Source organism: Arachis ipaensis, chromosome B4 (genome assembly GCF_059453495.1).
Source record: "Arachis ipaensis isolate K30076 ecotype BB chromosome B4, ASM5945349v1, whole genome shotgun sequence".
NCBI classification, from domain to species: domain Eukaryota; kingdom Viridiplantae; phylum Streptophyta; class Magnoliopsida; order Fabales; family Fabaceae; genus Arachis; species Arachis ipaensis.
The window spans coordinates 48,388,409-48,416,118 of NC_142439.1; the positions used below are offsets into that span (position 1 = coordinate 48,388,409).

The 27,710-nt window shown below is 35.7% G+C and overlaps 1 protein-coding gene across 10 annotated transcripts; it reads left to right on the plus strand.

The window, feature by feature from the left end:
• Positions 1-420: 420 nt before the first annotated feature.
• LOC107639316 (transcription factor HY5-like) lies at positions 421-27,710 on the plus strand. 10 transcript variants are annotated; one of them, XR_015880860.1, is made up of 7 exons: positions 438-808; positions 1,705-1,897; positions 2,045-2,213; positions 8,280-8,436; positions 10,740-11,125; positions 11,261-11,331; positions 27,427-27,483. XR_015880860.1 is itself a non-coding variant. In XM_088483963.1 (5 exons), the coding sequence occupies exons 1-5, from the start codon at positions 610-612 to the stop codon at positions 27,431-27,433; spliced, it is 627 nt and encodes a 208-aa protein (XP_088340089.1). In that variant the 5' UTR covers positions 440-609; the 3' UTR covers positions 27,434-27,710. The 10 variants fall into 10 exon arrangements, 5 of the variants coding, with proteins under 5 accessions (XP_088340088.1, XP_088340091.1, XP_088340087.1 ...); XR_015880863.1 differs by lacking the exon at positions 2,045-2,213 and having other exon boundaries at positions 449-808; positions 10,740-10,815; positions 10,925-11,125; XR_015880862.1 differs by lacking the exon at positions 2,045-2,213 and having other exon boundaries at positions 449-808.

The window sequence follows — 27,710 nt, forward strand, 5'->3', positions numbered from 1 at the left end:
TTAAATAATTATTACAAATAAAAAGATACATACAAAAATTATTATAAATAATCATATAAATTTAAATAATTTTTTCTAAAAATACTAAATTTATAAATACTAAAAAATTATTGTTATAAATATATAATAAATATTATTTTAAAAAAAATAAAACTAAATTTATAATAAATATTATATTTTTTTTATAAATATATAATGTAACATTCCGTATTTTTGAGAAAAATAATTTAACTTTTCTTAATGCTAAGTTATTTTCAGTTAAAGAATTGTATTTTGTTTTTCAAAAAAAATGTTATAGATTAAAAGCAAAGTTTGCTATATATGGAGAGTGATGAATAGTGTTTGACTGTTTGATATATCATATATGTATGTAGACGCGAAAAAGAGAGAGTAGCAAAAAGTGTTGGCTACGTGCGCATCAACGTGTTCATTTGTGAACCAAACTCTTAGGCCCCATCGATTCCTTCATTCGCAATGGTTTTGGTTTTTGGATATATGATGAGATTCCGACATTAGAAAACACGCTTACATACACTTTTCAGTTTTCCCCTTCCTTTTCTTTTCTTCGGTCCATTCGTTGGTAATGCTCTTTCAGAAACACTAATAGACATGTCTCTTCCAAGAGCCACAACAGTAGGCAATAATAGTCCAAACAACAACACTCTTCAACAGCAACTGATGAACAATGAAGGAGGAGTAGCAGCAGCACCATCTTCTTCTTCTTCTTCTTGGAATAGGATTATCAACAACAACAATAACATCAGAAACTCTGTTAATCCTATACCTCCACAAAAGAGAAGCAAACTTGGTAAGTTACGTTATATATCAATCATATTAAATATATATTAAAATTAAATATTAAAATTAACTACTAATATAAAATATATATTTAAATATAAAATATACATTAAAAAATAAAATTATACATAAATTTATTTATATATAAATACATGATAATTAATTTAATGGTTAATTTTTGGTATATATATAATATTTTTTATTATATATTGTTATATTATACATGTATGTGTTTTGTTTATTATTATTATTATTATTATTATTATTATTATTATTGAAAAATTGACTAATTTGGGTGAAAACATTGTGAATATACATGTGTGATATGTTGTTTTATTTGAAAATTTTGGTTTTGGTCACAGTTTTCCTGTTGAAACATTATGAGAGATTACTCCAATCAAAGATGTGACAAAGTAAATAATAATGTAAACGCATCCGCCCTGAACTACCTAACAATGTATTACTTCCTAGCTTAGTTTCAATTATTTTTAAACCAACCAGTACATGACTATATATATATATATATATATATATATATATATATATATAACATCTCATAACAAAGAAAGGGTATTGTACTGCATTCGGTCAGAAACACACATTCATTGGAGTTGAACCCAGCCATAACTACTTATTGATAAACTCTTTTTTACACATCTCTATTAAGTTTAGTTAGGATCTTGTATTCGAGTCGAATAATTCGACTCCTTCTCAGTCTTATTATTGGCCTTGGTTAAAAATAAAAGACATGTTAATTGAAATTAAGTATACCTTCTAACAATAATAATATAACACAATAGGGAAAAGAATATAACTTTTTGCTATGGCATGTTGATAAAGTATAATCACATAATTCTCTAGAATTCATATCTGAATACATTAGCTTCTTCATTGCTTATCCGCCAGAAGATAGCGACGAAGATCTGTTCACAGTTCCTGATGTGGAAACCATGCTGAGTGTGCATTCTACAGCGACAAATACAAATAGTGGTAACGTTGATCAAAGCAACGCAATAGACTCTCAGCTTCAAGCTGCCGTTGCTGGGAAACGCCGCCGTGGAAGAAACCCTGTAGACAAGGAATATAGACGCCTCAAGAGGTACACATCCCAATTCATACAATGTTATTACCTCATTTGAATATTTATTAAAAAATATAAAACACGGATAGTTATTAGTTGCCTTCACGCATTCGTATGTGGGACACATTTTGGATATAACACTCATAGATATTTGTTTCGGTCTAGTCCAACCAGGGACTCGGATCCGGCTATGGACCACCGACCCATCGGGTTACTCAACCCAGATCGAGAAGTGATCCGCGCGTCGCCTCACACCTTGCTGAGAAGACTTGGACAGCTAACAAAAGCTTCCAAGCATATGGGCCCAAGTGAAAGGACCCATCCGGTTTCAGAGGTATGTCACCATTCTACCCTAATTGGTTGTCTTTTCGTACAGACGCTAACTTTAACATCGGAGTGTCCTTGTAGGTGGTCCCACCTGCTAACCAACTGAAGATTCAGACGAATGTCTCTCTTTCTCGAAGCTCGCACCCCGATCTAGATCCCCATCACGTCCAGTTGCTCTAACCTCAACTCCACCCGAACCGCCATTCACCCGAGTAACTAAAAATTGGCGCTGTCTGTGGGGAGCTGGTGTCAACATGGAGCTTTTCCCTCGTAGAGAGGAGATACGTGAAGAAGGGGGAGCCCGTTTGAGAAGCAGGGTAAGCTCCACAACATCTTCTCAAGTATGCTCGAGACCGCTATCCCGTCAGATGACCCCCCTCTCGATCTTCCGAGAGATGCCCATTTGGTGGCATAAGTGATGACAACTCGAAGATTATGCAAGAACTTCGGTATCGAGCACAAAACTTGGAGAGGGAGCTGGCCGCGAGTGACCGTTACTATCCAGAGCACAGCAGAGGTTCCCGCCCAAGCTTGTCTTGTACCCGGTCACCGACTGAGGGACCGGAGGATCGTAGGAGCCCCAGGAAGGTCAACAAGCACGGACAAACCGACGGTTGGTCTCACACCTACACCCACGGCATATCGGAAGGCCATGGGGAGATGAGAAGAGATAAAGGGAAGAAGCAGCAGGATCCCATTATTATTAGCGCAACCTCTTTCCATCCCTTTATTCACAAGGTCCGGCTGCCGAAAAATTTTGACAAGCCCACAGACACGAGATATGATAGGACAAAAGGCCCCCAGGAACATTTGATAGCCTTTGTGGCCATAATAAACCCGGAGGGTATTGGTGATGCTGTTAGGTGTCATGCTTTTCCAGTAAGCTTGGCAAGTTCAGTGATACAGTTGTTTAATACGCTCCCACAAGTCCATTGCGGCCTTTGTGAATATCTCTCAGAGTTTCTTAGAGCAATTCACCTCACAGATTTCCAAGGCCATACACCCAATCAACTTGTTAGGTGTGACGCAGTGTGTCGGCGAGCCAACGAGGATGTTCCTCGATTGTTTCAACGATGTATGCCTAGAGATTGATGGCTTGACGGACTTCGTGAAAACAAAAGTTTGTATTGTGACTACCACAAGGTTTTTGGACACAACCCAAGAATATTTTGATTTGAAGGATGCTTTGGAGCAGGCCATTCAAAAAGGTAAGCTGACTGAGTTCTCCTAATTCATACGAGAACCGAGAAGGGGAGAACATGAACGTTCCGAGGAGGACCACAGCCGAGCTGTGAAGCCAAGGCAGGGGCCTCCCGATAATGCGGAAAATGATCCAATTGTGGTCATCAATGTTGTGGTCGGAAGAGATACACCACCCAAGTCAAAATCAGCAGCAAAAAAGGATGCAAAGGTTTTGGCAGTGACATCGGGAATCCCTAACACTCGATCTGGAGTGCTCCCCGAAATTTCTTTCGGCTTGAAAGATCGCTGGTGCAACGACCTCTCCTAGGACCGGCCAATGGTGATTACGGCGAGAATTGGGATGGGCCTCGTCAAGCGAATTCTGGTGGACACCGGAGCAAACTTGAATATCATGTTTAGGAATATGTTCGATGCCCTAGGGCTCAAAGAAGGAGATCTCAAAAGCCATCCACATTGGGTCGTTGGCTTAGGAGAAATTACATAAGACCCGATGGACTAGTCATGCTTCCGATCTGTGTTGGATCCGGGGAGAATAGGAAATCAGCGATGGCAGAGTTCGTTATCCTAAGGGACTCTACAACATACAATGTGATCTTAGAGAGGAGGACTATCAACGAACTGTCAGCTGTTATTTGCACGAAACTTCTCACGATGAAGTTTGTAACGAATAGAGGAGTTGTAAGATCTATCAGAATAGACTTGAAAATGGCAGTCACATGTGACAATGCCAGTCTCTCGTTAAGGAAGAAGTCAAAGAAAGCAGCTGGGGTGTTCCTGAAGGATTTGGATGCAAGGGTTGACGACAAGCTGAGGCTAGATCCTCAGGGCGACCTGGAGAAGTTCCAGGTGGAAGACGCGGAGGATAAGTTTACCTTCGTAAACCGGAACCTCCCCCAAGAGTTAAAGAAACCTCGCATCGAGACTGTCAGAGCAAATAGTGATTTATTCACCTGGACCCCAGCTGACATGCCAGGGGTGGACCTCGATTTCATGTCACATCGTCTGGCTATGAAATCGGATGCCAAACCAGTAGCACAACGACGAAGAAAGATGTCACCAGAAAGGGCTAACGAGGTGGTTAGGCAAACGGCCAGCTTGTTAGAAGCCAGTTTCATAAGAGAGTTAAAGTACTCGACATGGCTCTCGAACGTGATCCTTGTCAAGAAAGCCAATGCAAAATGGAGAATGTGCGTCGATTATTCAGATCTTAACAAGGCATGCCCAAAAAATTCATTTCCGCTTACTAACATCGATGCCCTAGTAGATGCGGTTGCGGGGTACCGGTTTCTGAACTTCATAGACGCGTACTCAGGGTACAATCAGATCCTGATGCACCATCCCGACAAGGAAAAAATGACATTCATAACACCAACGGGGACCTACTGCTACAAGGTTATTCAGTTTGGACTAAAGAATGCGGGAGCCACATATCAAAGGTTAATGAGCAAAGTCTTCAAGGAGCTCATCGGCAAGTCAGTGGAGGTCAATGTCAATGATATGTTGGTAAAAATAGCCGAACCAAGCAACCTGGTTGCTAACTTAGAATTTGTCTTCAGATTGCTTTGGAAGCACAATATGAGGCTGAACCCTCTTAAATGCGTGTTTGCAATGGAGGCAGGAAAGTTTTCGGACTCTATGATCATGTAAAGAGAGGTTAAAGCCAACCCAGATAAATGTGAAGCCACCATTTGGATGACAACCCAGGGTGTAAAGGACGTACAAAGACTGGCTGGTAGGCCCACGGCTTTGTCTCGTTTCCTCGAGGTCTCAACAGCAAAGGCCCTCCCTATTTTTAATTTAATGAAAAAGGGAATAGCCTTTGAATGGACCTCGGCTTCCGAGAAAGCCTTCAACCATTTCAAAAGGATCCTATTGGAACCACCAATACTCGAGAAGCCGAAAGAAGGAAAGACTCTATTCCTCTATTTAACCGTGACGGAGGAGGCCATGGTGGCCATTTTGATTCGGGAAAAAGAAGAACTCCAACAACTGGTATACTTCATTAGCAAGGTGCTCCAAGCGGCGGAGCTGAAGTACACTAAGTTGGAAAAATTAGCCTATGCTCTATTAATTTTCTCTTGGAGGTTAAGACAATATTTTTAAGGGCACCCAATCACACTGAGGACTGACCAAGCCATATGACAGATCTTGCAAAAACCCGACCTAGCGGGTTGTGTGATGACTTGGGCGATAGAGTTATCTCAGTATGACATCCAATACAAGCCTAGACACGCAATCAATACTCAAGGAATGACAGATTTCTTGGTAGAGGTGATTGGGAATTCCTCTAGAAACCCGGGTATATGGTGGAAGCTCCATGTTGATGGAGCCTCCAACCAGGCGTTCGGGAGAACCGGGATCATTCTGGAAAGCTCGGAAGGTATGACCTATGAGTAGTCATTCAAATTCGAGTTTTCAGTCTCAAACAACCAGCCTAACCAGGGACTCGGGGCTCGGACGATCGTGTCTCTCTCTCTCTCTCTCTCGAAGCTCGCGCCCCGGTCCAGATTCCCCTTCACACCCAGTTCGTTGCTCCAACCTCGACTCCACCTGAACCGCCATTCTCCTGAGCAACTGAACAATATTTATTTGATACACAAGTTTTTTGTATCTAATTGTGTTTTAATTAAAAATATTTTTTTTCAAACATACTTGAACACACCTAAATACCGTCATGTATTAGCGTGTCTAGTCTTATTCTTAATACGTAATTTTTAAAATAAATTTAGAAATAATATATATTATTTATTAAAAATATTTTTATTAATTTATATAGTTAAAGAATATTAAAAATAGTTAAAATTAATTTATATTTTAATATTAATAAATTATTAAAATAATATTACAATTTATCTAAAAATTACTTTTTATATATACGTTATGCTCTCATATCTTATAAAAATTTAAAATTTGTGTGTTCGTATGTTTCTATGTTCGTGTGAGTGTCCATGCACCATAGTTAAAAGTAAAAATGTTAGTAGTATGGGTTTTAGAAAAGAAAATCAATTTGATCAAAGTGTTTAATTTATTGCAATTTAGATTAGATGGATTTAATTTATTTTCAAAGCCAATCCAATCGGATTCATAGTATTCTGGTTTGGATTGGATTAATTTATTCGGTTTTTATTAAAAAAGAAAAATAATTTTAGGTCGGTAAAATAAATAAATAAATAAATAAATTTAATATTATATTTATAAAATACTCAATAAATAATAATAATATATTAATAAGATAAAAATATATAATAAATTAAATATATTATATATAAAATAAAATAATATTGTATTATCTTTTGTTGTTTAGATGGGATTAATTTAATTTTGAAGTCGATCTATTCTATACGGTTTGTTAATAATGAAATGAATCTGATTCAAATGAGTATAATTTTAATCAATTTTTAGTTTAAATTTTAGATGTACAATTTTATTTGAATCAATTTGAATTTGAACACTCCTTTAAAAAAGAGTCTTTTATTATAATGGATTTTTTTAAGGTGAGTTTGCAAAAAAAAAATTATTTTTAGAAACTATTTTATTTAGTTATTTGTTAAAAAAAAATCGAAAGTTGTTTTTTTAAATATTTATTAATGTATAACATTTAATGTAAATCTATGGAATACGATATTTTCATTAAGAAAAAAAAAGAAACTGATTTGTTTGTATCTAAAATAATATTTTGGTACAGAAATTGACTTGCTCAAGCCCAATCCTTATATTAAAATAATTAATTACTTGATAATTCTTTTGTGCATATTTACATGGACTAAGAATAAAAATTTTTGTACCTCTAGCGTAAATTTGCACAAATCATGTGAAATAACTTAGAATTCTTATTTAATATTACAATAAACTTTCCAAGTTAAGTTACGAGTAAATATTTTAAATTACAAGTACGATCCATGTTGTTTGACATGATTTAGTATTTTTTAATTTATAACTAATATAGATATATACTAAAATTAATTTTTAAATTATAGAATATATATTAAAAATAAATTAAAATATATAAATATATTTATATATAAATATATGATAATTGATTTTGATGTACCCTTAACAGTCTCGTCAACCCGAGTTATATGGCCTCAAACGGCCTCCCTGGTGTGAAGGGGCAAACTCACACACACACACCATGGTATAGAAAAGTCATACGAGAAAATTGTAAATTAAAGTTAATCATTTAATTGATAATACTACTTAAAACGGTTCTAAATATCGGGCCAAAGCTTTAATATTCTTGCGCACGACTCCTGTACAAATTTGTACCAAACATTGATCCAAACAGTCTATATAAACTTGCATGAGAGATATTATGCTGATAGAATTATCAAATGAGCTGTAGAATTTTCTGTTTTATGTTAGATTTGTTATATTTGGCCGAAGATGTAGTTAGGAAAAGTGGGCGCATATAACGCTTTTTTGTGGTGGAATCTGAATCTAGAATCGAAATGTAGAGAGCATACATGACAAAATGACAACCACAACAAAATATGAGGTTCAAATTAAGGGTAAATTTATTTGCACTTTTTCATGCAAATATATAAATATATAATTTTCTTATTAGTTAGTTAGATCATTCTTTAGAGTAGCAATGCATATAAACAAATTAATCGACGTAACATTATTTAATGTACCAACTTCAATAATTCTCAGTTAAAATTGTTATTATTAGATGTACGTGAAATACTGTGTCAAATATTTGTCCGAATAATGCAACCATCTTCCATCATATATATCCCACTAATCCACTATCATAGTTGAAGACACTATTGAAGGCACTTTGTACAGATTGCATATAAACCCATGTGCAATTATCGGAAATATTTATGGCTCTAATATTTATTTCATGACTTTTTGGCATTATAAACAGATTATTGAGGAACAGGGTTTCTGCCCAACAAGCACGCGAAAGAAAAAAGGTTTATGTGAATGACTTGGAATCAAGAGCTAAAGACTTGGAAGATAAGAATTCCAACTTGGAAGAGCGTATCTCCACCTTAATGAATGAGAACACCATGCTCCGCAAGGTAACTGATTAATACCTATCAGCCTATCACTTTTTCCTTCCGTCAATATCATTCTTTTATGATTAATTAAGGAGTTGGTCTAAAAATCAGTTTTGGTCTTACTTTCATAATTTATTTCCACCTGTAAAAATTAGTTCGCAATTCACTAAACGTAGTTTCTTATGTCTAAAATAACTGTCGATTTTTATAACTCAATTAGATCAAAAAGAAGTTTTGCGAAAAGCCAAAAACTGAAATTTCAAATTTTTATAATGTATTTATTGAAAAAATTAAATATAATTATATTTCTAGTATTTAAAAAACGTTAATAAATGTCTTTAATAGCACTTCTTAACACGATGAATTTAGAAAAGTGCTAAAAAAATTATTTGTTTCAAAATGAGACTGGTTGGAGAAATTCACCAATATAAGATGTGTGGATTGTCTCTTGATAGCTGGAACTGTTTATTAGTGTAGTATTATACACTTTTTTTTTTTTCAACTCATTTACCTTTCACCACCAACCAACCACCCCCTTTTGTAATCATACACATCAAACTCACACCCAAACCAAAAAATTTAAAAACTTTTAGAAATTCATTTAAAAGACTTATAATTTTTTTCATAAAAAAACATACAAGAGGCTTGCAATGAAGTGCCATCTAAATAGGAACCGCCATCAAGAAGTGAAAAACAAAAAAGAAGTAAAGAAAAATAATAAATGAAAAAAAGAGAAATCGTTTGACATTGGAGACGCAACACTCACTTTCTTTTCTTCTTCTCTAATTTTTGTGAATTTTGTGTTTCTGATCCTTAAATACAACAAGAAGGTTTTCTTTCTTTCTATTTTTCTTTGGTTTGTTAGTTTCATCTGAATTCTTTGATTTCCTGAAAAAAGAAATTGGCATGGTACATGGGTATCTGAATTATGTGAATTTCGATTAGATTAACTCCTATTTTTTTAACTCTTCTTTCACTATTTGCAAGTTCTTTTATTTTTTTTGTTTAATTTTATTAATCCTTTTGGTATATTTCAAGATCCTAAAGCTTGCTTCATCTCAGAATCTCGTAACGTGCGAGAAATCTGCGTTAGTTCATTAAGTGTGAGAAGCTATGTTAACCCATATCAAGGTTAAACACCTCCAACCCCGCACGACCATGAATTACACCCCTTTTGAACCTATTTTAAAATTAAATTCCGTCAGAAAAAAAAATATTTTAAAAAATTAGGCACCTAGCAGAGATAGCATTTAACTACCAAACAATTAGAGATTTTTTCTAATCTAATTTCATTTTAGTCTCACATTTTTACATCATATCCTTCTACCCATAAACTAACTAATCATCTCTTCTCCATTACACAAGTCGCCCACCATCAACCACTGTTCTCCTTGCCCAAACTAGTGGATCTATAGAAGAAGCTCAATAGCGACCAGATTTATACTCCAAATAAATTGCGATATTGATTTGTAAAGAATGTTCGATAGATCTATCAAGGAGCCTTTTCGAACATCAGAAACTATACTTTCAGAGATCAGTAGCAAACATCCAATTTTTTTCATTTTTGAGCATCCAAAATCATTCAATCCCATAAGTGCTCTCAATATCAACATATGAAAAAAAAACTATAAGAACAAAAAAAAGAACAAATAAGAGAGAACATGAAAGAAAAAGGGTAGCAATTGACATAAGACAAAACAGAAATTGGCAAAGCAACTCTATAACATTGAAGTAAATAGCAATGAAGATGTAGAAGACGACATAGTAGTGGCAACGTGGCGAAGCAAAGGTCGGTGACAAAAATAATGGTGCCTACCTAGCTATGATGGTATTTAGTTCACATCCTAAGGTCAAGCAAGGGACAAGATAACTCAATTTGTTGGGAGAGGAGTTTACTTTTCTTATACTATAGATAAAATATTAAGGAAAAGTATAGGTAAATAATGAAAATATTAATTACTATAGAATATTTCCGCATATTACAATAAAAAATATCCCACAGAAAAAGCCTTGATAGAATAATAATAATTACTATCGGATAATGTCACACTAAATCTGATGATAAATAATTAATTTTATTTTTTAAACTAATTTCTATTTAGATATATTATATGTTTATAATTAAAATTTTTTAATGCACTATTATTAAACACATCACAAAATAAATAGTATTTTATATCAAAAACAATAAAATTTTAATAATACAAACCAAGGAGTATGAAATCAATAAAGTGTCGAATGATAAGTGTACTAAGAAAATAAATGAGGCTAAAGTCGACATAGTCATCTGCATCGTCCTTAGGCCTATCCCCTTCCTTTTGCAGGGTTGGATATATTGGTGCTGATGATGAATCCCCTCATGCGGAGTTGCTAACTACACAAGCTTGGTGATAGTACATGGTGACATCTTCTATCATCTTGCGAATTTTCTCTCGGTCCCTCAAGATTTGGAATGGGCTACCACAAAGATCTATCTAACCTCTTTGACCATCGACTCACGTTCATGCAGGCAAGCAAGTAAGATGCGACTCTGATACGAGTATAGCTAAATGCAAGGAAGGAAGTGAGAGGCTTGCAACGTCAGCAAAAGAGGTTACAACTTACTCGGGATAGATGGCAGCAGATCCTCAAATTCAGGGCCTCAGAAGAAGCGTGAGAAAGAGGTCAAATAGCAGGCTGTTGAGGGATTTCAGGCACTAGGCGTATTGTGGTATTCTCTTCTTTCTTCTCTCTCAACCCTCTTTCTTTGGTCACTCTCATTCAGCTGCTACATAGAATATTCCCTTCTATTTTTCTATTCTGTTATCTTCTCTTTCCTGTGCTGATTTTCATTTCCATCTCTCAGGTTATGGAATCTTCCCACTGCTGCAATCTGATTCGGCGGATTCTGATTTCCCTATTTTCTTCAATTTTGACGTAATTACTGTTACACTGAAGAACTCTATCTTGTTTCTGTTCTTAGAACTCAAGTCACTGATGAGCTTGATTTCCTTCTGATTGTTCTTAGTTATTTTTTAACTCTAAACTTGTACTTCTGGCGTAATTACTCTATTCATTATACATACCATTTCACTGTTTTTTTTTTTGTTTAGAGCATCTATCACCCTATCATTTGGTGCTTTCATTGTGCCATGGCAGAAAACACGAGGCTCAAAACCTTGGGGGCAGAGCTGAAATGCTTGGGTTAGCATATCGAGGAGGTCTCAGATGAGACTCGCATTAAACGCGCAAGAGCCACAGAGGCAACGAGCTTGAAGTTTGACGCTATTCAATCCTCGTTGATGCAAATCATGCAGGAACAATCTCGATCTCGCTCTCCATCGAGGGCTTTCTCCTATGGTTCGAACTCTGGCCATGGGGTGGATAACGTGAATCGATTGGCTCAGCATAGCCGAGTGAACTTTGATTTGCCCAAGTTTGATGGCTCAGATGCTCTGGGGTGGATATTCTCCATGGATCAATACTTTGAGTTTTTCAAAGTGCCAGACGATGAACAAATTGGGATCACTGCAATACACATGGTTGGGCCTACGATTCCGTGGTTTCAAATGTCTTAACGATCGGCCCAATTTCGTTCTTGGACACAGTTGAAGAGAGCAATCGAATTAGAGTTTGGCCCTTCTCTTTTCGAATCGCCTTGAGAACTCCTTTTCAAATTGCAGCAGCAAGGTACTGTAGGTGAATATTACGCTGCTTTTGTTGCCTTGGCTAATCGATCTCATATTGAACCTCCTGAGCCTTTGAAGGATTGTTTTATTGGTGGGTTACGAGCTGATATTCACAGAGAGGTGAAGGCTCAGTGCCTTCCTTTGTTGATGTGCGCCTTGACTTTGGCTAGAATGTAGGAGGAGAAGTTTGCTTTGATTCCAAGAACCACTTATAATACGTCCCAACCTCGCTCGGTGAATCCTTCTTACTCAAGTTCCCAGCAGAATCGCAGTCTACCGAAGAGTCCTCTTTCACCTCTTCTTCTTACTCCTGCGCCTTGCTTAGCTTGACCACCATCGAAGAATTCGGTTCAGAGGCTTTCCCTGCCGAGATACACAACAAGAGGCATAAGGTTTTGTGTTATTGGTGTGATGAGAAATTTTTAGCTACTCATCGTTGTGCCAATAAACAATACCTGCAACTTCACCTTGAATTGGATGATTCTATTGATGCTGACTCTGAAACTACAGATGACACTAATGTTGATATTACTTTGGAGGCTCTAGAACAGGAGGTTGCTGCCCATCATCTCTCTTACAATGCCATGCATGGCACTAAGGGACCTGCTATGATCAGATTCACTGCTGTTATTAATGGACATGAGGTACACACGTTATTGGATGGGGGGGGGAGCTCGGATTGCTTTATCCAACCCCGTATTGCCAAGTTTCTGAACTTACCAATTGAACCTGCTCTTGGTATTAAGGACATGGTTGGTAATTTTCAAATTCTTCTAGTGGAAGGCATGATTCCCAGTTTGGACATCACTATATCGGGCAATACTATCAGCCTCCCTGAGGTCTTTGTTCTTTATGTTGCAGAGGGTGAGTTGGTCATTGGATCCAATTGGTTAGAATCTCTTAAAGCTCACATTACTGACTATGATTCTTCTTTTTTGAGGTTTATGCATTATGGAAAATTTATCACAATTCAAGGGTACAAATTAGCTCATTCGTCACAGGCTCAGTTCCATCATATTAGGCGAATGCTCTCTACTGATGCACTAGCTGAGATGTTTACCTTGGAGGTCCAGCATTCGACGGTGCCTGCAACTCCACTATTGCAATTACCCGATTCACTTAACCCAGCTTTGGACAAATTGCTTCAGCAATATGCGGGTGTATTCAATGTGCCTTCGGGTTTACCCCCTCAGAGGTCACAAGATCATGCAATTCCTTTAATTATGGGTGCTGAACCAGTGAAGGCTCGCCCTTACCATTACCCTCATCATTTGAAGGCTCAGATACAATCAATGGTGAATGAGATGCTGCAGGAGGGTATAATATAGCCTAATAAGAGTCCGTTCTCTTTACCAATTCTCTTGGTTAAGAAAAAGGATGGCACGTGGAGATTTTGCACAGACTATAGAGCTTTAAATGCCATCACTGTAAAGGATGGATTTCCAATTCCTACTGTAGATGAACTCTTAGATGAATTATTTGGGGCTAATATCTTTTCCAAATTGGATTTGCGTTCTGGCTATCACCAAATACTAGTCAACCCTGATGACAGATTCAAGATTACTTTTCGGACTCATCAAGGATTATATGAATGGTTGGTTATGCCATTCGGCCTCACCAATGCTCCTGCTACATTTCAGAGCTTAATAAACGAGGTGTTTAAGCCTTACCTTCGAAAATTCGTGCTTGTCTTCTTTGATGATAAACTAATTTATAGTGATGGCTTTACTAAGCATCTTGAGCATTTGGAAGTGGTCTTAAAGCTGTTGCAACATGAGTCTCTCTTTGCCAAACTATCCAAGTGTATTTTTGGCTCATCCGAAGTGGATTACTTGGGACATACGTTTAGAGTAGGTGGAGTACATATGGAAATGGCTAAAGTGTAGGCTGTTATGGATTAGCCACAGCCCACTAATGTTAAACAGCTTAGAGGGTTCCTTGGCCTTACTGGATACTACAGAAGATTCATTAAAGGATACGCTTCCTTGGCTTCCCCTTTAACAGATCTGCTAAAGAAGGATACTTTTGTATGGAGTATAGAAGCTTCTAAGGCTTTCACTCAACTTCAAAAGGCTATATGCTCAAAACCTATGCTGCAATTGCCCAATTTTGATCTACCATTTGAGGTTGAAACTGATGCTTCAGGTTCGGGAATAGGTGTAGTTCTATTGCAGCAAAAACATCCAATAGCATTCTTTTCCAAGAAGCTTCCCCAAACTCTGCAGAAACAATCAGCTTATGTTCGGGAACTTTATGCCATCATTGAAGCGTTGGTGAAATTTTAACATTATTTACTAGGAAAGAAATTTGTATTGCGTACAGATCAGCAGAGCCTTAAGGCGCTGCTTGAGCAGGACCTACACACTCCAGAACAACACAAATGGATGCACAAGCTATTGGGATATGACTACGAAATTCACTACAAATCTGGTGCTGAGAATGTGGCTGCAGATGCCCATTCGAGGAGTTTCCTTGGGGCTTGGTCCGCACCACGAGCTGATTGGCTGAGGCAGTTGAAGGAGGATTTAGCTCAAAATTCTGATCTTCAAATACTGATAGAAAAGTGTAGTAATTATACTTTGGGGGATTTAAATTACACAGTCCATAATGACCTTCTTTTGTGGAGGAACAGATTGGTGATACCTACAAATAGCTCTTTGATACCTAAAATTTTGCATGAGTACCATGATAGTGTTATTGGAGGTCATGCTGGCATAGTAAAGACCGTAGAGCGAATTGTGCAATCTTTTATTGGCCCAACATGCAGCGAGACATTAGGCGTTATGTTCTAAACTGTTGTGTTTGTCAGCAAGCTAAGGTGGACACTAAGGCCCCGGCGGGGTTACTCAAACCATTACCAGTTCCCTCACAGGTTTGGGAGGATATTACAATGGATTTTATCACAGCATTACCACTGGCAGCAGGGAATTCAGTAATTATGATGGTAGTTGATAGATTAACCAAATACGCTCATTTTATCCCTTTAAAACATGATTTCAATAGCAAATCAGTGGCAGATATATTCATCAACAATGTGGTTAAGCTTCATGGTTTTCCAAGTTCTATTGTTTCTAATCGAGACCGGGTTTTCATCAGCAAATTCTGGCAGCACCTATTTCGAAGTCAAGGAACCACATTAGCAATGAGTTCCGCTTATCATCCACAAACGGATGGGCAGAGTGAGGTATGTAATAGGACATTGGAGATGTATCTACGTTGCTTTTTTTCTGATAATCCAAAGCGTTAGGTTACTCTTCTTCCATGGGCAGAATATTGGTATAATACTTCTTGGCAAAGCAGCATCAAAATGACTCCATTTAAGGCATTGTATGGCCGAGAACCTCCTACGTTAGCTCGCTATGAGTTTTTAGCTCAAGATGATTCCTCCCTACAAGAGCTGTTGGAGGACCGTGATCAACTGCTGGACACATTAAAGTTTAATTTGGAAAGATCACGGCAGTATATGAAGTAGGTTGCTGACAAGAGTAGAAGACATTATGAATTTAATGAAGGAGATTTAGTGCTAGTTAAGCTGCAGCCCTATCGCCAGCAATCGGTGGCTTTGAAAAAGCATCAGAAGATTGGATTAAGATATTTTAGACCATTCTCTATAGTAAAGAAGTTGAGTAATGTGGCATACCATTTGGAGTTGCCACCGGAAGCACGTATTCATAATGTGTTTCATATCTCAGCCTTAAAACCATTTCGGGGTGAAGGAACCTCACCATATTTTCCTCTACCGTTAACTACTATAATTGCAGGGCTGATTTTAGAACCTTGCAAGCAGACTCGTTCAATTAAAAGGGGTGATCAAGTTGTGTCTCAAATCTTGGTACAATGGGGCCAGGATGGTTTGACAGATAACTCTTGGGAGGATACTGCCCAATTCATCAAGTTATTTCCAGATTTCAACTTTGATGACAAGGTTGGTCTTGATGGGGAGAGTAATGATATGAGTATAGCTAAATGCAAGGAAGGAAGTGAGAGGCTTGCAACGTCAGCAAAAGAGGTTACAACTAACTCGGGGTAGATGGCAGTAGATCCTTGATGCGGGCAGAAATTGGCGAATTAAAAATTGTTGAAATATGTACGTTGCAAGTATAGTTCTTAACTCGCCAGAAATCCGCCTATCAATTTAGAAAGGTGTCACAGAAAATTGAATTTAAAATACTGGGAGTATGAATCCCAGGTCGTCTCCCAACGAGTTGCAGGAAAGGGTGCTATTTTATTAATCAGATGTTTTTGAAAAGGGTTGAGTTAAGTAAATAGGAAATTAAATTGATGAAATTGAATAATGTAAATAAAAGCCTTGACTGGGAGTTGATTATATGGAAGCCCTATTCTTGATGGAACACTCTTAAGGTTAATTGACAATTGAGAGTTATTTCGTTTAGTTATCCTTTACTAAGTAAAGGGAGGTAAAACAAATTGGGATGCTATTCTATTCACAAGTCCCAATCCACTCTGGGGAGGATTGGTTTTAGGAATTAGAGAGCAATCCAACAATAACCCAATTGCAATCTTTCTCTTGAACCTTCCAACTCAAGGGTTCCTTTCAATCAACTTCCCATCAAGTTAGGGAACTACTCACTCATTGTAAAGGTAAAATTCGAAGCATATGAAAAGGAATTAAAGAAAGACATTATAAATAAAAATTGAAAATAATCAATTAAAAATAAAAGTGATCCTTGTATTAAATAATCCTAAAAATATTCCAATGGTAAAATTAAACAAAGCAAGGAACATGGAAGAGTAAGCCAAGTAAAGAAAACGAACTAGAATGATGAAGTCTTGATGAGGTAATAACTCTTCTCAATATCCCAATGCAAAAAGCTAAAGAAACTAAAATCCTAAGAACTATGAATGTGTAGAGAACAAAAACCTAGAGGAGGAGTAAAACTAGATCTAAAAACTAAAATCGTGTAGAATGAATGTTGTTTTTGGTTTCTGCATGTTCTCTGGCTCTAGTCTGCTGTTCCGGGCTGAAAACTGGGTCAAAATAGGGCCTGAAATCGCCCCCAGCGAATCTGCAAATTATGCAGATCGCGCACGTCACGCGATCGCGTCGTTCATGCGAACGCGTCATTCGCGTTTCTGCTTTGCCACGCGGACGCGTCGCCCATGCGGCCGCGTCACTTGTTATTCCATGCCGCGCGGTCGCGTCATCCATGCGGCCGCGTCGCTTCAAATTGCTCTCTTCCGCGCGGTTGCGTCATCCATGCGGCCGCGTCGCTTCTCGCTGGTCATCTCCTCAATTTCTTGTGTTCCTTCCATTTTTGCAGGCTTCCCTTCCAATCTCTAACTCATTCATGCCCTATAAAGCCTGAAACACTTAAAACACAGATCACGGCATCGAATGGAATAAGGGAGAAATAAAATACATAATTAAAAGTCTCTAGGAAGCAGGTTTTCAACCAGAAAACATCTTTAGGAAGGAAATATAAATGCATGCTTATTTAATGAATAAGTGGACAAAGATTATGATAAAACCACACAATTTAAACACAATATAAAACATGAAATAGTGGTTTATCAATCCTCAAATTCAGGGCCTCAGAAGAAGCGTGAGAAAGAGGTCAAATAGCAGGCTGTTGAGGGATTTCAGGCACTAGGCGTATTGTGGTATTCTCTTCTTTCTTCTCTCTCAACCCTCTTTCTTTGGTCACTCTTATTCAGCTGCTACATAAAATTTTCCCTTCTATTTTCCTATTCTGTTATCTCTCCTTTCCTGTGCTGATTCCCATTTCCATCTCTCAGGTTATAGATTCTTCCCACTGCTGTAATCTGATTCGACGGATTCTAATTTCCCTATTTTCTTCAATTTTGACGCAATTACTGTTACACTGAAGAACTCTATCTTGTTTATGTTCTTAGAGCTCAAGTCACTGATGAGCTTGATTTCCTTCTGATTGTTCTTAGTTATTTTTGAACTCTAAACTTGTACCTCTGGCGTAATTACTCTATTCAATATACATACCATTTCACTTTTTTTTTGTTTACCGCATCTATCACCTTATCAGACTCCTGTCCTTAACTTCATATAAGTGGCAACCTGAATCATCCAATCTCTGCGTAGGATTTTGAATTTGCTTCATATAACATGTGACAATCTCTTGAGAAGGTGGAAGTGCATTTGTAGTTATGGTGGATGCATCCAAAGGACCCGATCGAAGAGTACTAACAATGAAGAAAACCTTTTCGTGAATGCAGTTTTTGTATGTCTCTTCAAGAGTCTGCAGCCAAACTGCATTTAGATCCACTTGCATAGTATAACACTCTACCACTCAAAACGTTACGCTTAAGTCATAAATTAGAGGTGGAGAGGTATTATGATATCTAAAATAAAAATACATATATAGGTAGATTTAAAAGGAAGTTTAACTAGGAGTCTTGACCAAAAGTTGAACAAAACAGAAATAAAAAATTGCTTCACACTCGAACAGTTAAGAATAAAACGCGTAGATAATAGTGAAACAGAAGAAACATAATACATATGGGATAAGAGTTTCAAAAGAAATACATATTAACAAGTTCCAGACTCGACCTGTGAAACAAAGCCAGCCAGACTATATATACCTATATATAACCCAAAAGTTTACCAAAAGACAAGGTATAAATTCTATTCTCCTAGTCAAATTCTAGGAAGGACGAAATACAAATTTATTCAAAGTGGAGAACATATATAAACCAGGTACACAATAAAAAGTCCCCAAAATGTAGATCTTCGCTTCCAGAGAGTCTCTAGCATGCTCATCAAGGTGCCTCATGTCTTGTATCTAAAAAATTGCAGAATATGTATGAAATGAGAATCGACAGTTCTAAGTATAGTAACATTACCCAAATAGTTAAGATATAAGGCCCCGAGAAGCCAGATGCATTCATAAACTCCAACAATCAATATCAAAATCCTAGAGTTCTCACTAAACCGAATTATAGTAACTACATCAAAGGATTCTAGTCTAATTCTTCGTTTTCCATTCTTTGCAAACCTACCAATAAGCAAGTGGAAAACCCTCAGCGTCACCTCTGCCAGCATGAGGGATCCCTCAGAAACAAATATACAAGACAAACAAAGAAAAAATAGATATGGATAGCAGATAAGCAAATAGATCAAGAAGCAGTTAATCGCAGTTAAATAGGTAAGCAAACCAATATAAATGCACACTCAAACAAAACATACAAGTGCATATGATGCATGTCTGTCCTATGGCTAATAATATCATTTGTTAGTTGACATGTCCGGTAGCAAACCCTGGACAGTCCCTGCGTGTATACATCCTCAAGAGCCTATGCATATATATAATCGTTCATTTATCATCTCATTGGAGAAATCAGGAGAGTTAAAGTGCCCAATCACATCTTGCGGCGGAGGGTATCGGGTCTCAACCTAGAGCAAGTGGAGGCAAACCACTGCATCTACCTAAGAAAATTCGTGTCTCAGATAATTTAAATGCATATGCCATCTGGATCTTTCAAGCATAATTCATCAATATCATCATCACCCTTGCTCATATCTCATACAATCACAATTCATCATTATCATCATCATCCTTATTCATTTCTTATATAACTTTACCCACGCCTCATTAATTCAATTATTCACTTCACAAATCTTTCTCAATGTCGGCCTAACTCCCTCAATAGGTTCGCTCTCTTTTCTAAGCCTAACATTAGCTATCGAGCTTTAAACAAGAGTTACAAAGGTTTGAAAAGTTAGAGAAATGGTTGAAGAATTAAAAAATACAACTTTGGCAAAACAAGGTGGTCATGCGTACGCATGCCACCTACGTACATGAAAATTCGAAAATTTACAGTGTTGCGTACGCGAGACACGAGCTCATGAGGCAAGGAGCAATCCCTATGTCGCGTGGCACTACCGCGTACGCAAGATTGCGGATTTCACAGTGCTGCATACGTGAGACCGTGTTCGGGAACGCGAGATTTCTGGGTAGAGACCAATACCCACGTTGCGTGACATTATTGTGTACGCAAGCATGTCAGTTTTGCTAAAAAGCTATTAGGTTCAAAAAATAAGTTTTTCACACTGGTGCAGAATTCAAAGTCTACAAACTTACCGACAAGTGCACCGGGTCGCACCTAGTAATACCTCAGGTGAGTGATGGTCGATCGCACGAGGATCGATAGACCGAGCAACAATAGTCAATTGATTCACTTAGTCAGGTAGGCAGAAATTAATGTTTTTAGGTTCAAAAGCATTAAACAGTAATTCAGAGAGTAAGAAAGCAAACAATAAAATTGGTGTGAAAAGTATATGAAAAGATAGTTAAGATTTCAGAGTTATTTATTCTTCTGGATTAATATTTCTTACCAACTATTTCAATTATGTAAGATTCATTAAATGGAAAAATGTAATTAATTAAACCATAATTCCTTAGTGATTTAGTCTCCTCTAACCTAATCAACCACCAATTCCCTGGTCACTTAATATAGATTAGAGGGTTAGGTTCAATTCTAGTTTATTAGCCACAAAATCCTAATTACCCAAATATAAGGGGATTATATGTCACGTATCCTGTAAAGTCTAAGCAAGTAGTGGTCTAGGAGGAGTTTACTTTCAAGCTAGTATTCAAGTGAGATAACATTTCGAAGAATCAATAAGAATTCATATAGAATAAGAGTTATTTTCTAATACACTCAAATTCATAGGATGAAGAACGAAAGTAATCCATGAAATTAAATCAATACTTAATTAAAATAGAGTGACAATAGTATCAATCCATAGAATAAACATAGATCCTAACCTTAACCAAGGAGGTTTAGTTGCTCATGACTCAGAGAGAAAAACTAGGGTTCTAAGGTGTGTAAAAACTAGGGGTGGAAAAGCGGGCTGGCCCGCCCTAACATGCCCTGCCTAGGCCCGCCCCAAAAACGGGGCAGAACGACCCGTCCCGCCAACTAAAATGGGTTCAAAATGCTAGCCTGTCCCACTTTATGGCGGATTGGCGGGTTGGCGGGTTAGCGGGCTAGCCCGCTTGACTCTTTTTTTTTTGAAAAATAAAATTCATTAAAATTAACCAAAAAATAATAATTAAAATATCAAATACAATAAAAAATAGTCAAATTATAATATAATTTTTCACTATTTTTTTTGAATTTTTAACTTCAATAAAATTATTCAAAATAATATTTGTCAATAGAATCATCTTTATTTTAAAAAATAAGTCACATAATTTGAGCATATATACGAATTTGTAAAATAAAATAAATAAAGTTAATAACTATAAGAAGAATAAAAACAAAAAATAAAAAAAAAGTGTTTAAAATTTTTATAATTATTAATTTTATAATAGTAATCACTCATTTATTTAATAAAAAAAGAAAAAATAAAAATCTTCGGCCCGGTGGACCGGCCCGCCCCGCCCCGCCAAAATCCGCCAATTTGGCGGTGCGGGTTTGGCAGATTTTTTTAATTTGGCGGGCTCCAAATCCTAGTCCGACCCGCCTTTTTAGCGGGTTTAGCGGATTGGCCCGACGGGTTCAACCCGTTTTGCCACCCCTATTAAAAACTAGAATGAGGTTAAAGAGAAAAGAGACGAGAGAAGATGAGAACCAGATGGCTAAATCTTCTCCCTTTTATATCTAAGCTAATTTAATTTCAAAATAAAATAAAATAATCACTACTAAAGCCAAAAGATTGTGTTTGGGAACAAAAATAACTAAAAAGAAATAAAATAAGATAAATATGACCCAAATCTAACTAATGAAGCCCTTTCCTTAAAGTTGGATCCGTGCTGCTAGGGCTAAATACTAGAATCACCGTTTAGTGCCTTAGAGGTAGTAAGCTTCTAGTTGTTGCTGTCTTCCTGGCGCAAAATGCCAGGTTCAGCGTTTAACGACCCTCGAGGCAGTGGCTTGGGTGCTTTACAAGGTACCTGGCGCTAAATGCTGAGTCATGGTGTTTAGCGACATGATACCAGAAGAAAGTATAGACTATTATATATTGTTAGAAAGCTCTAGAAGTTGGCTTTCTAACTCTGGTAGAACTGCGTCAATTGGACTTCTATAGCTCAAGTTATGCTCGTTGGAGTGCGAGGAGGTCAGGGTTGACAATATCCACTTTCTTCCATTTTCATATGAACGAACTCTGTCAAACTTACCCGAATCTTTCCTGAAATTAATAAAACCATGCACCTCAAAGTAGCATCTAAATAGGCTTCAAACACTAAAATATAAATAAAACTCACTAAATTCACATCTAAAATAATAAGAAAATATAGAAAAGATATTCACGCATTAGACACCAAACTTCAAATGCGTATAACTTTTTCGTAAAAAATTATTTTTAGTCTGTTCTTTAGATGTTATAAACTTCACGGACCTAATTTTTATTCAAAACAAGTTTCACAAGATTTGGGTGTCCAGAAGCCAAGTTATGGCCTGTCGAAATTGGTCAAAAATAGGTTTTTACCAAAAGTTATAAATCCTCTAGTTTTCCAAAATTCTCAATACAAACCAAACCACTCACAACCAAAATCAATCCTAATCATTCACATACATCATCAAATATTAGTCTCCTACTTATCAATCACCCAAAAACCTAAGTTATTAAACTTCCATTATATCTACTCATCAAAGTACTCATCACACATCACATATATACACATTTAATCCACCAAATCTAATAATTCAGAGCATTCAAGTCTAACTTTTGGCAACTAGCCTAAGTTTTCATGCAACGTTATATATTAATTATAAGAAACCAAAATCATACCTTGGCCAATTTCTTCCCAAGCTCAAAACACCTCAAAACCCTCCTTTTCACAAACTTTCAAGCTAACTCAACAAGTTTTCGGCCACCAGAGTTCCAATTCAAGCACTCCACTTCACCAATTTGACTTCAATTCACATGGATTCAATCTAATTTCATACAATTTCATACACAACAACTAATTTCAATACCTAAACTTCATAAAATTAAAGAATTCAAAGGGATAAGAGTTCTTCACCTTTACCCACTGAGCACTTCGATGAAACCTAGCTATATCTTGCACTAGAGTACCCCTAAACTATCAAAAGCACAAAATTCCTAAATACCCATGAACCAAAATCATGAAAATGAAAGGAGTGGAGGACTGGATGAGAAATTTGAGTTTCTTACCACTTTGTTCAGATGGATTTAAAGAGCCCGACGAGCTGAATGTGTGGCCGCAAACGGTCCAGTGATCAGAGCTCCGGATTGAAAGTTATGATCGATAGAAGATTAAATTAAAAAACAAAAGTTAGGGTTCTTCTTTAAATATCTCTTTCTTAACGTGTTTCATTGTGAATTAAGGGGGACAGTGGCTCATTAGGTTTATATGGTTGGGCTTTGGGCCCAGTATGGGCCCGGTTCAACCAGTTTAGTTCGTTGTCCAACTTTGGGCCAAAATCTTTTAAATTAATGTTTTAATTTGTATTTTAAATATTTTTACTTTTTTAAATCATAAAATTTAATTTTCTAATTTTTTTGGCTCATAATTAATTTATTAGTTTATTATTTATTAATTTATCAGATTTTACACATACAATTTTTGAATGTTACCTTCCTCGACACTCTACTAGGATTGCTGGGTTCTGGTCTCCAAGTTTTGTATAAATTTGTCCTAGGTAATAAAATATATTTTTCGTATCAGATTGAAATAAATAATATTTGAAATATTTTTAAAAAAATTGAGACTTATATACAAACGATCAAACTTTTCATTCACTCATAGAGCCTTGTTCTCCTTTCTTATCTGGAGGTGTTTGAAGACTTCAAAGTTAGTTGACTTGTGTTCTAATTCCTTTGTTTGCACATAGTCTAAAAAAATTTGGAAAAGTAAAAATTTAATGAAAATATAAATAAAAATTGGTTTAATTAAATAATATAATAGTAGCTTTCTTTTGGTTGATGCAATGGTTGCTAAGCCCCTACAATGCAAATAGCCTCCCTTGGTAGACATCAGTTCATGTTTATAGTCTGGAGGTGGTTGAACTTTGAATCATTTCCTAGTAGCATCTTAACTCATGCTTCAAATAAGGGCGCAACTACATTGTGGGATCTTCTTTCCCATTATGGATATCCGAAAGCATTTGTTGAAATGATCGACCACAATAATAATCAAATGCCTTCCTTATGTACAATTGGTGTGTATAATCCCATTTGAAGTCCCCTACATAAAAATATTAATTATTAATAACTAAAAAGTAAAATTATAATAATTAAATTACTATTAAGTTTAATTTAACTCTCCACTTGTCAAACCACTTATCAAATGACATTACCTGAGTTGCTGCATTATATAAAAAGGAACTAGATATGAGAAAAGCTGCCATTGTTTGTATACATATAAAACTTATTAATGGTAGTGACATAAGGTCATAAATAGTGTACATATACAAATTATTATCCGTTAGCTGCACTCGAACTTTATAGCTGAACCATGGTCTCTTCGTTTGTTATAAATGCCATTGACAAGTCTGTAGGTAGAGGGAGACATTGGCGATAAACTAGTCTATGGAAGAGGTAGGTGGAGGAGAAGATGTCCACTCCATGTAAGCATAAGGGGAGAGGGGAAGAGGACCCATATAGTTTGGGTTAGGAATCATGAAAAATGGTTGTGAAAAAGGTGCCAATGATATGGTGGGTTAAGGAAGAGTTAAGGTAAATGGTGTTGGGGAAGCAGTTGTTGGAGTATCGGGGGTAATCATGACCCTACCCCAACCTAATCCTCGACCACTACCTAGATTGCTACCAACCATTATTTTTATATGAATATTATATGAAATAAGCATTTTATTATTAAGTTAACATAACATAAATAATATACATGAGGATAAACATATGTAGTGAATTGAAATTATGATTTAGTTAAAGAGTAAAGTATAATTTTTGTATCCAATATTTGGGGTAAGTTCTATTCGTGTCTATAACATTTAAATCGTCCTATTTGTATCCCTAACTTTTGTAAAAGTGATTCAATGTTATCCTGCCATCAATTACACATCATGAGCTTTAGTTTGAGTTTTGAAAATATCTTCTTCAAATTAGAATACAAATGTCTAGGATAGAACCGATGATCCACTCCGAAAAATAGCTCATCAAAAGTTGAAACTAATTCCTAAAACATTTACATAATTCACTTTTCTATGAATATAATTGAACCTAAACACAAATAGTGGGTACAATATTGAAATTGAATACATCCAACTGAGACCTAATTGAGAATGAATACATCCAAGTAAGAATAATTGAAAAATACAATCTGATTTGTTAGTATAATTGATAGCAAGATAACATTGAATCACTTTTATAAATGCTAGGGATACGAATAGAACGATTTAAACATTAGGAACACAAATAGGACTTATCCTAAACGTTTGGGGAAAAAGCAACACTTTACTCTTTAGTTAAATTTTAATATTATAAAATATAAGCTAGTATCTTAATTCAAAATATAGAGACCATCTTTAGTATTTTTAAAATAAACTTCATTGTTAAATTTATCTTTTTCATCATCTATTCCTTCCAATACGTCTATTACTCACACGAAATTATCGATTAAAAGATCAACTTTTTCATCCACTAAAGAGAAACTTACATTGGTCGGAGGATTAGTTTCAACAATTATTTTGTAAGGAATTGGCTTAACAACTTGGTAAGCACTTGAGTTTTTTGTCCATTACATTCAACTCAACATCATGGCTTAGTATTAACGATAACCATCCAATTTGATTTGAAACTTCTTAGGTAATACAATTAGTAGTGTACTTAACATGCATTTTGGGGTAGGATGAATGAATTATTTTTATTACTACTATTTATCTCAATAATGTCATAGTTTTTATGTTTTTGTATTTTATTTTTCACATGTTTGGATCAAATCATTTATATTTAAACAAAAAAAATTGCATACAGTCTAAAAAAAATACTCTAATTAAATTATGGCATGCAACACCCTATTCCAATTGTCATTGATTAGAATGTAATTTATATCCATTGGATTGCTTATGACTTTGCTCACTAGACCCATTTGAGTGTGACTAGTTCAACATTGGATGTGTTATTAAGGTTATCGAACATAATTCTTGAGCCACATTGAAAATTATTCTAGGGTCAGATAAGGATTTTTCTCATGGAATATCCTAAAATTAAAAACCATTTTCAAATTGTATTATATACTAAGAATGATAAAATCATTTTCAAATTATATTACTTATATGATAGTCTGAAACCTTATCATAAGTTAAGTAGAACGTGCAGCTGGGTAGCAATTTTTTCCTTCTCATCTAGCCAGTAAACACTACTCGCCCCTACAATACCATTGGGTAAATTGAGGATGATTCTCCCACGTTATCATTCCTACCAAATGATAAATAATTGGAACTATTGCGTCACAAAGTGAAAACAACAAAAACATTAATAAAATCATAAGTTTAAATTTCTTTTACAAAATTTTAGTAGAACTTTTCCTTAAATTAGAAGCATCGACTAAACAATATCCTCATTTTTCTTGGGGAAAACAATTTGAAAAACATGAATTGGAATCATGATTACACAAAAAGTTTTTATGAAATTTCGACAAAATTTTCCTATAAATTACAGACAATCCATCAAACAGCATTATTTTTAATAGAATAAATAATTTAAAAATCATGAGTTAATAAGAAATCGTACCATCCTAAGCATTCCATTGCAGATCTCTTTGTTAATCCGCAATTTGCAATAAACAAAGGCTGAAAGGGTCAACTAGTTATCATTCTCTAATTTCGTGGCCTACAAATCTCTCCTACTGAAAATAAGTCTAACATAAAGCTAATGTTTCTTAAACTTAAAATAATTAAGTGATAAAGAACCAGCCTCAGCTCCGAGCAACAACAAAACTACACAATTCAAGTCCTACACGAAACAAAATGCAATTGACAAAAGAGAAATTATCACAATCCTAAAATTTAAGTATATTTATTATGTATAATGAATGATATTTAAAACCAAACAAAGTGGCATTTTGTTTAACTTTAGAAATAACAAAATATTTTGTTGTATATATTTTGTATAGTGAAAGACATTTAAAAAAGAAAATTTGTACACCATATCCCTCCTAATCCGCATTATATACATAATAGAAATAATAGATAATATGTTGATGGATTAATAGACACATTACCTATAATTCATTTTTTTAGTAAAAATGTATAATAATAACAAATGGAACTAGTAAAACTAGTAAATAAGTTATAGTATAATTTGAACTAGAGATTTTCTTAATTAGTTTAAAATTTAAAAAATATTAGAAACTATTTATGAAAAGAAGTTATACTATCATACTGAAGTATATTGAATGTTTGCTAAATTTACTGGCAGGTTCTGATGAATACGAGGCCTAAAGTTGACGAGAATGTTGAAGCATAGTCAAAGACGATTCAATAATAAAATAAAAATGCTAAGCAGATTAAGATAGAGATGGCTAGTAGAGGAAGGCATTCAATAGTGTGTAAATATCATTGTTCCTTGTACACACAAGAAATATAGATCTTTACCTTCCCCTTCTACTCAAGTCTTTGCTCCATATATATATTTATATTGACAAAGTTTAATTATTTTGAGACAAATTGAGCATAGAGAGAAATGATAGACGTTTATCTGAA

Coding starts and splice junctions, on each gene's coding strand:
- LOC107639316 (XM_088483961.1), top strand. CDS start 610: ATGTCTCTTCCAAGAGCCACAACAGTAGGCAATAATAGTCCAAACAAC. Junction 809..1,704: donor ACAAAAGAGAAGCAAACTTG/GTAAGTTACGTT, acceptor CTTATCCGCCAG/AAGATAGCGACGAAGATCTG. Junction 1,898..2,044: donor GAATATAGACGCCTCAAGAG/GTACACATCCCA, acceptor GTTTCGGTCTAG/TCCAACCAGGGACTCGGATC.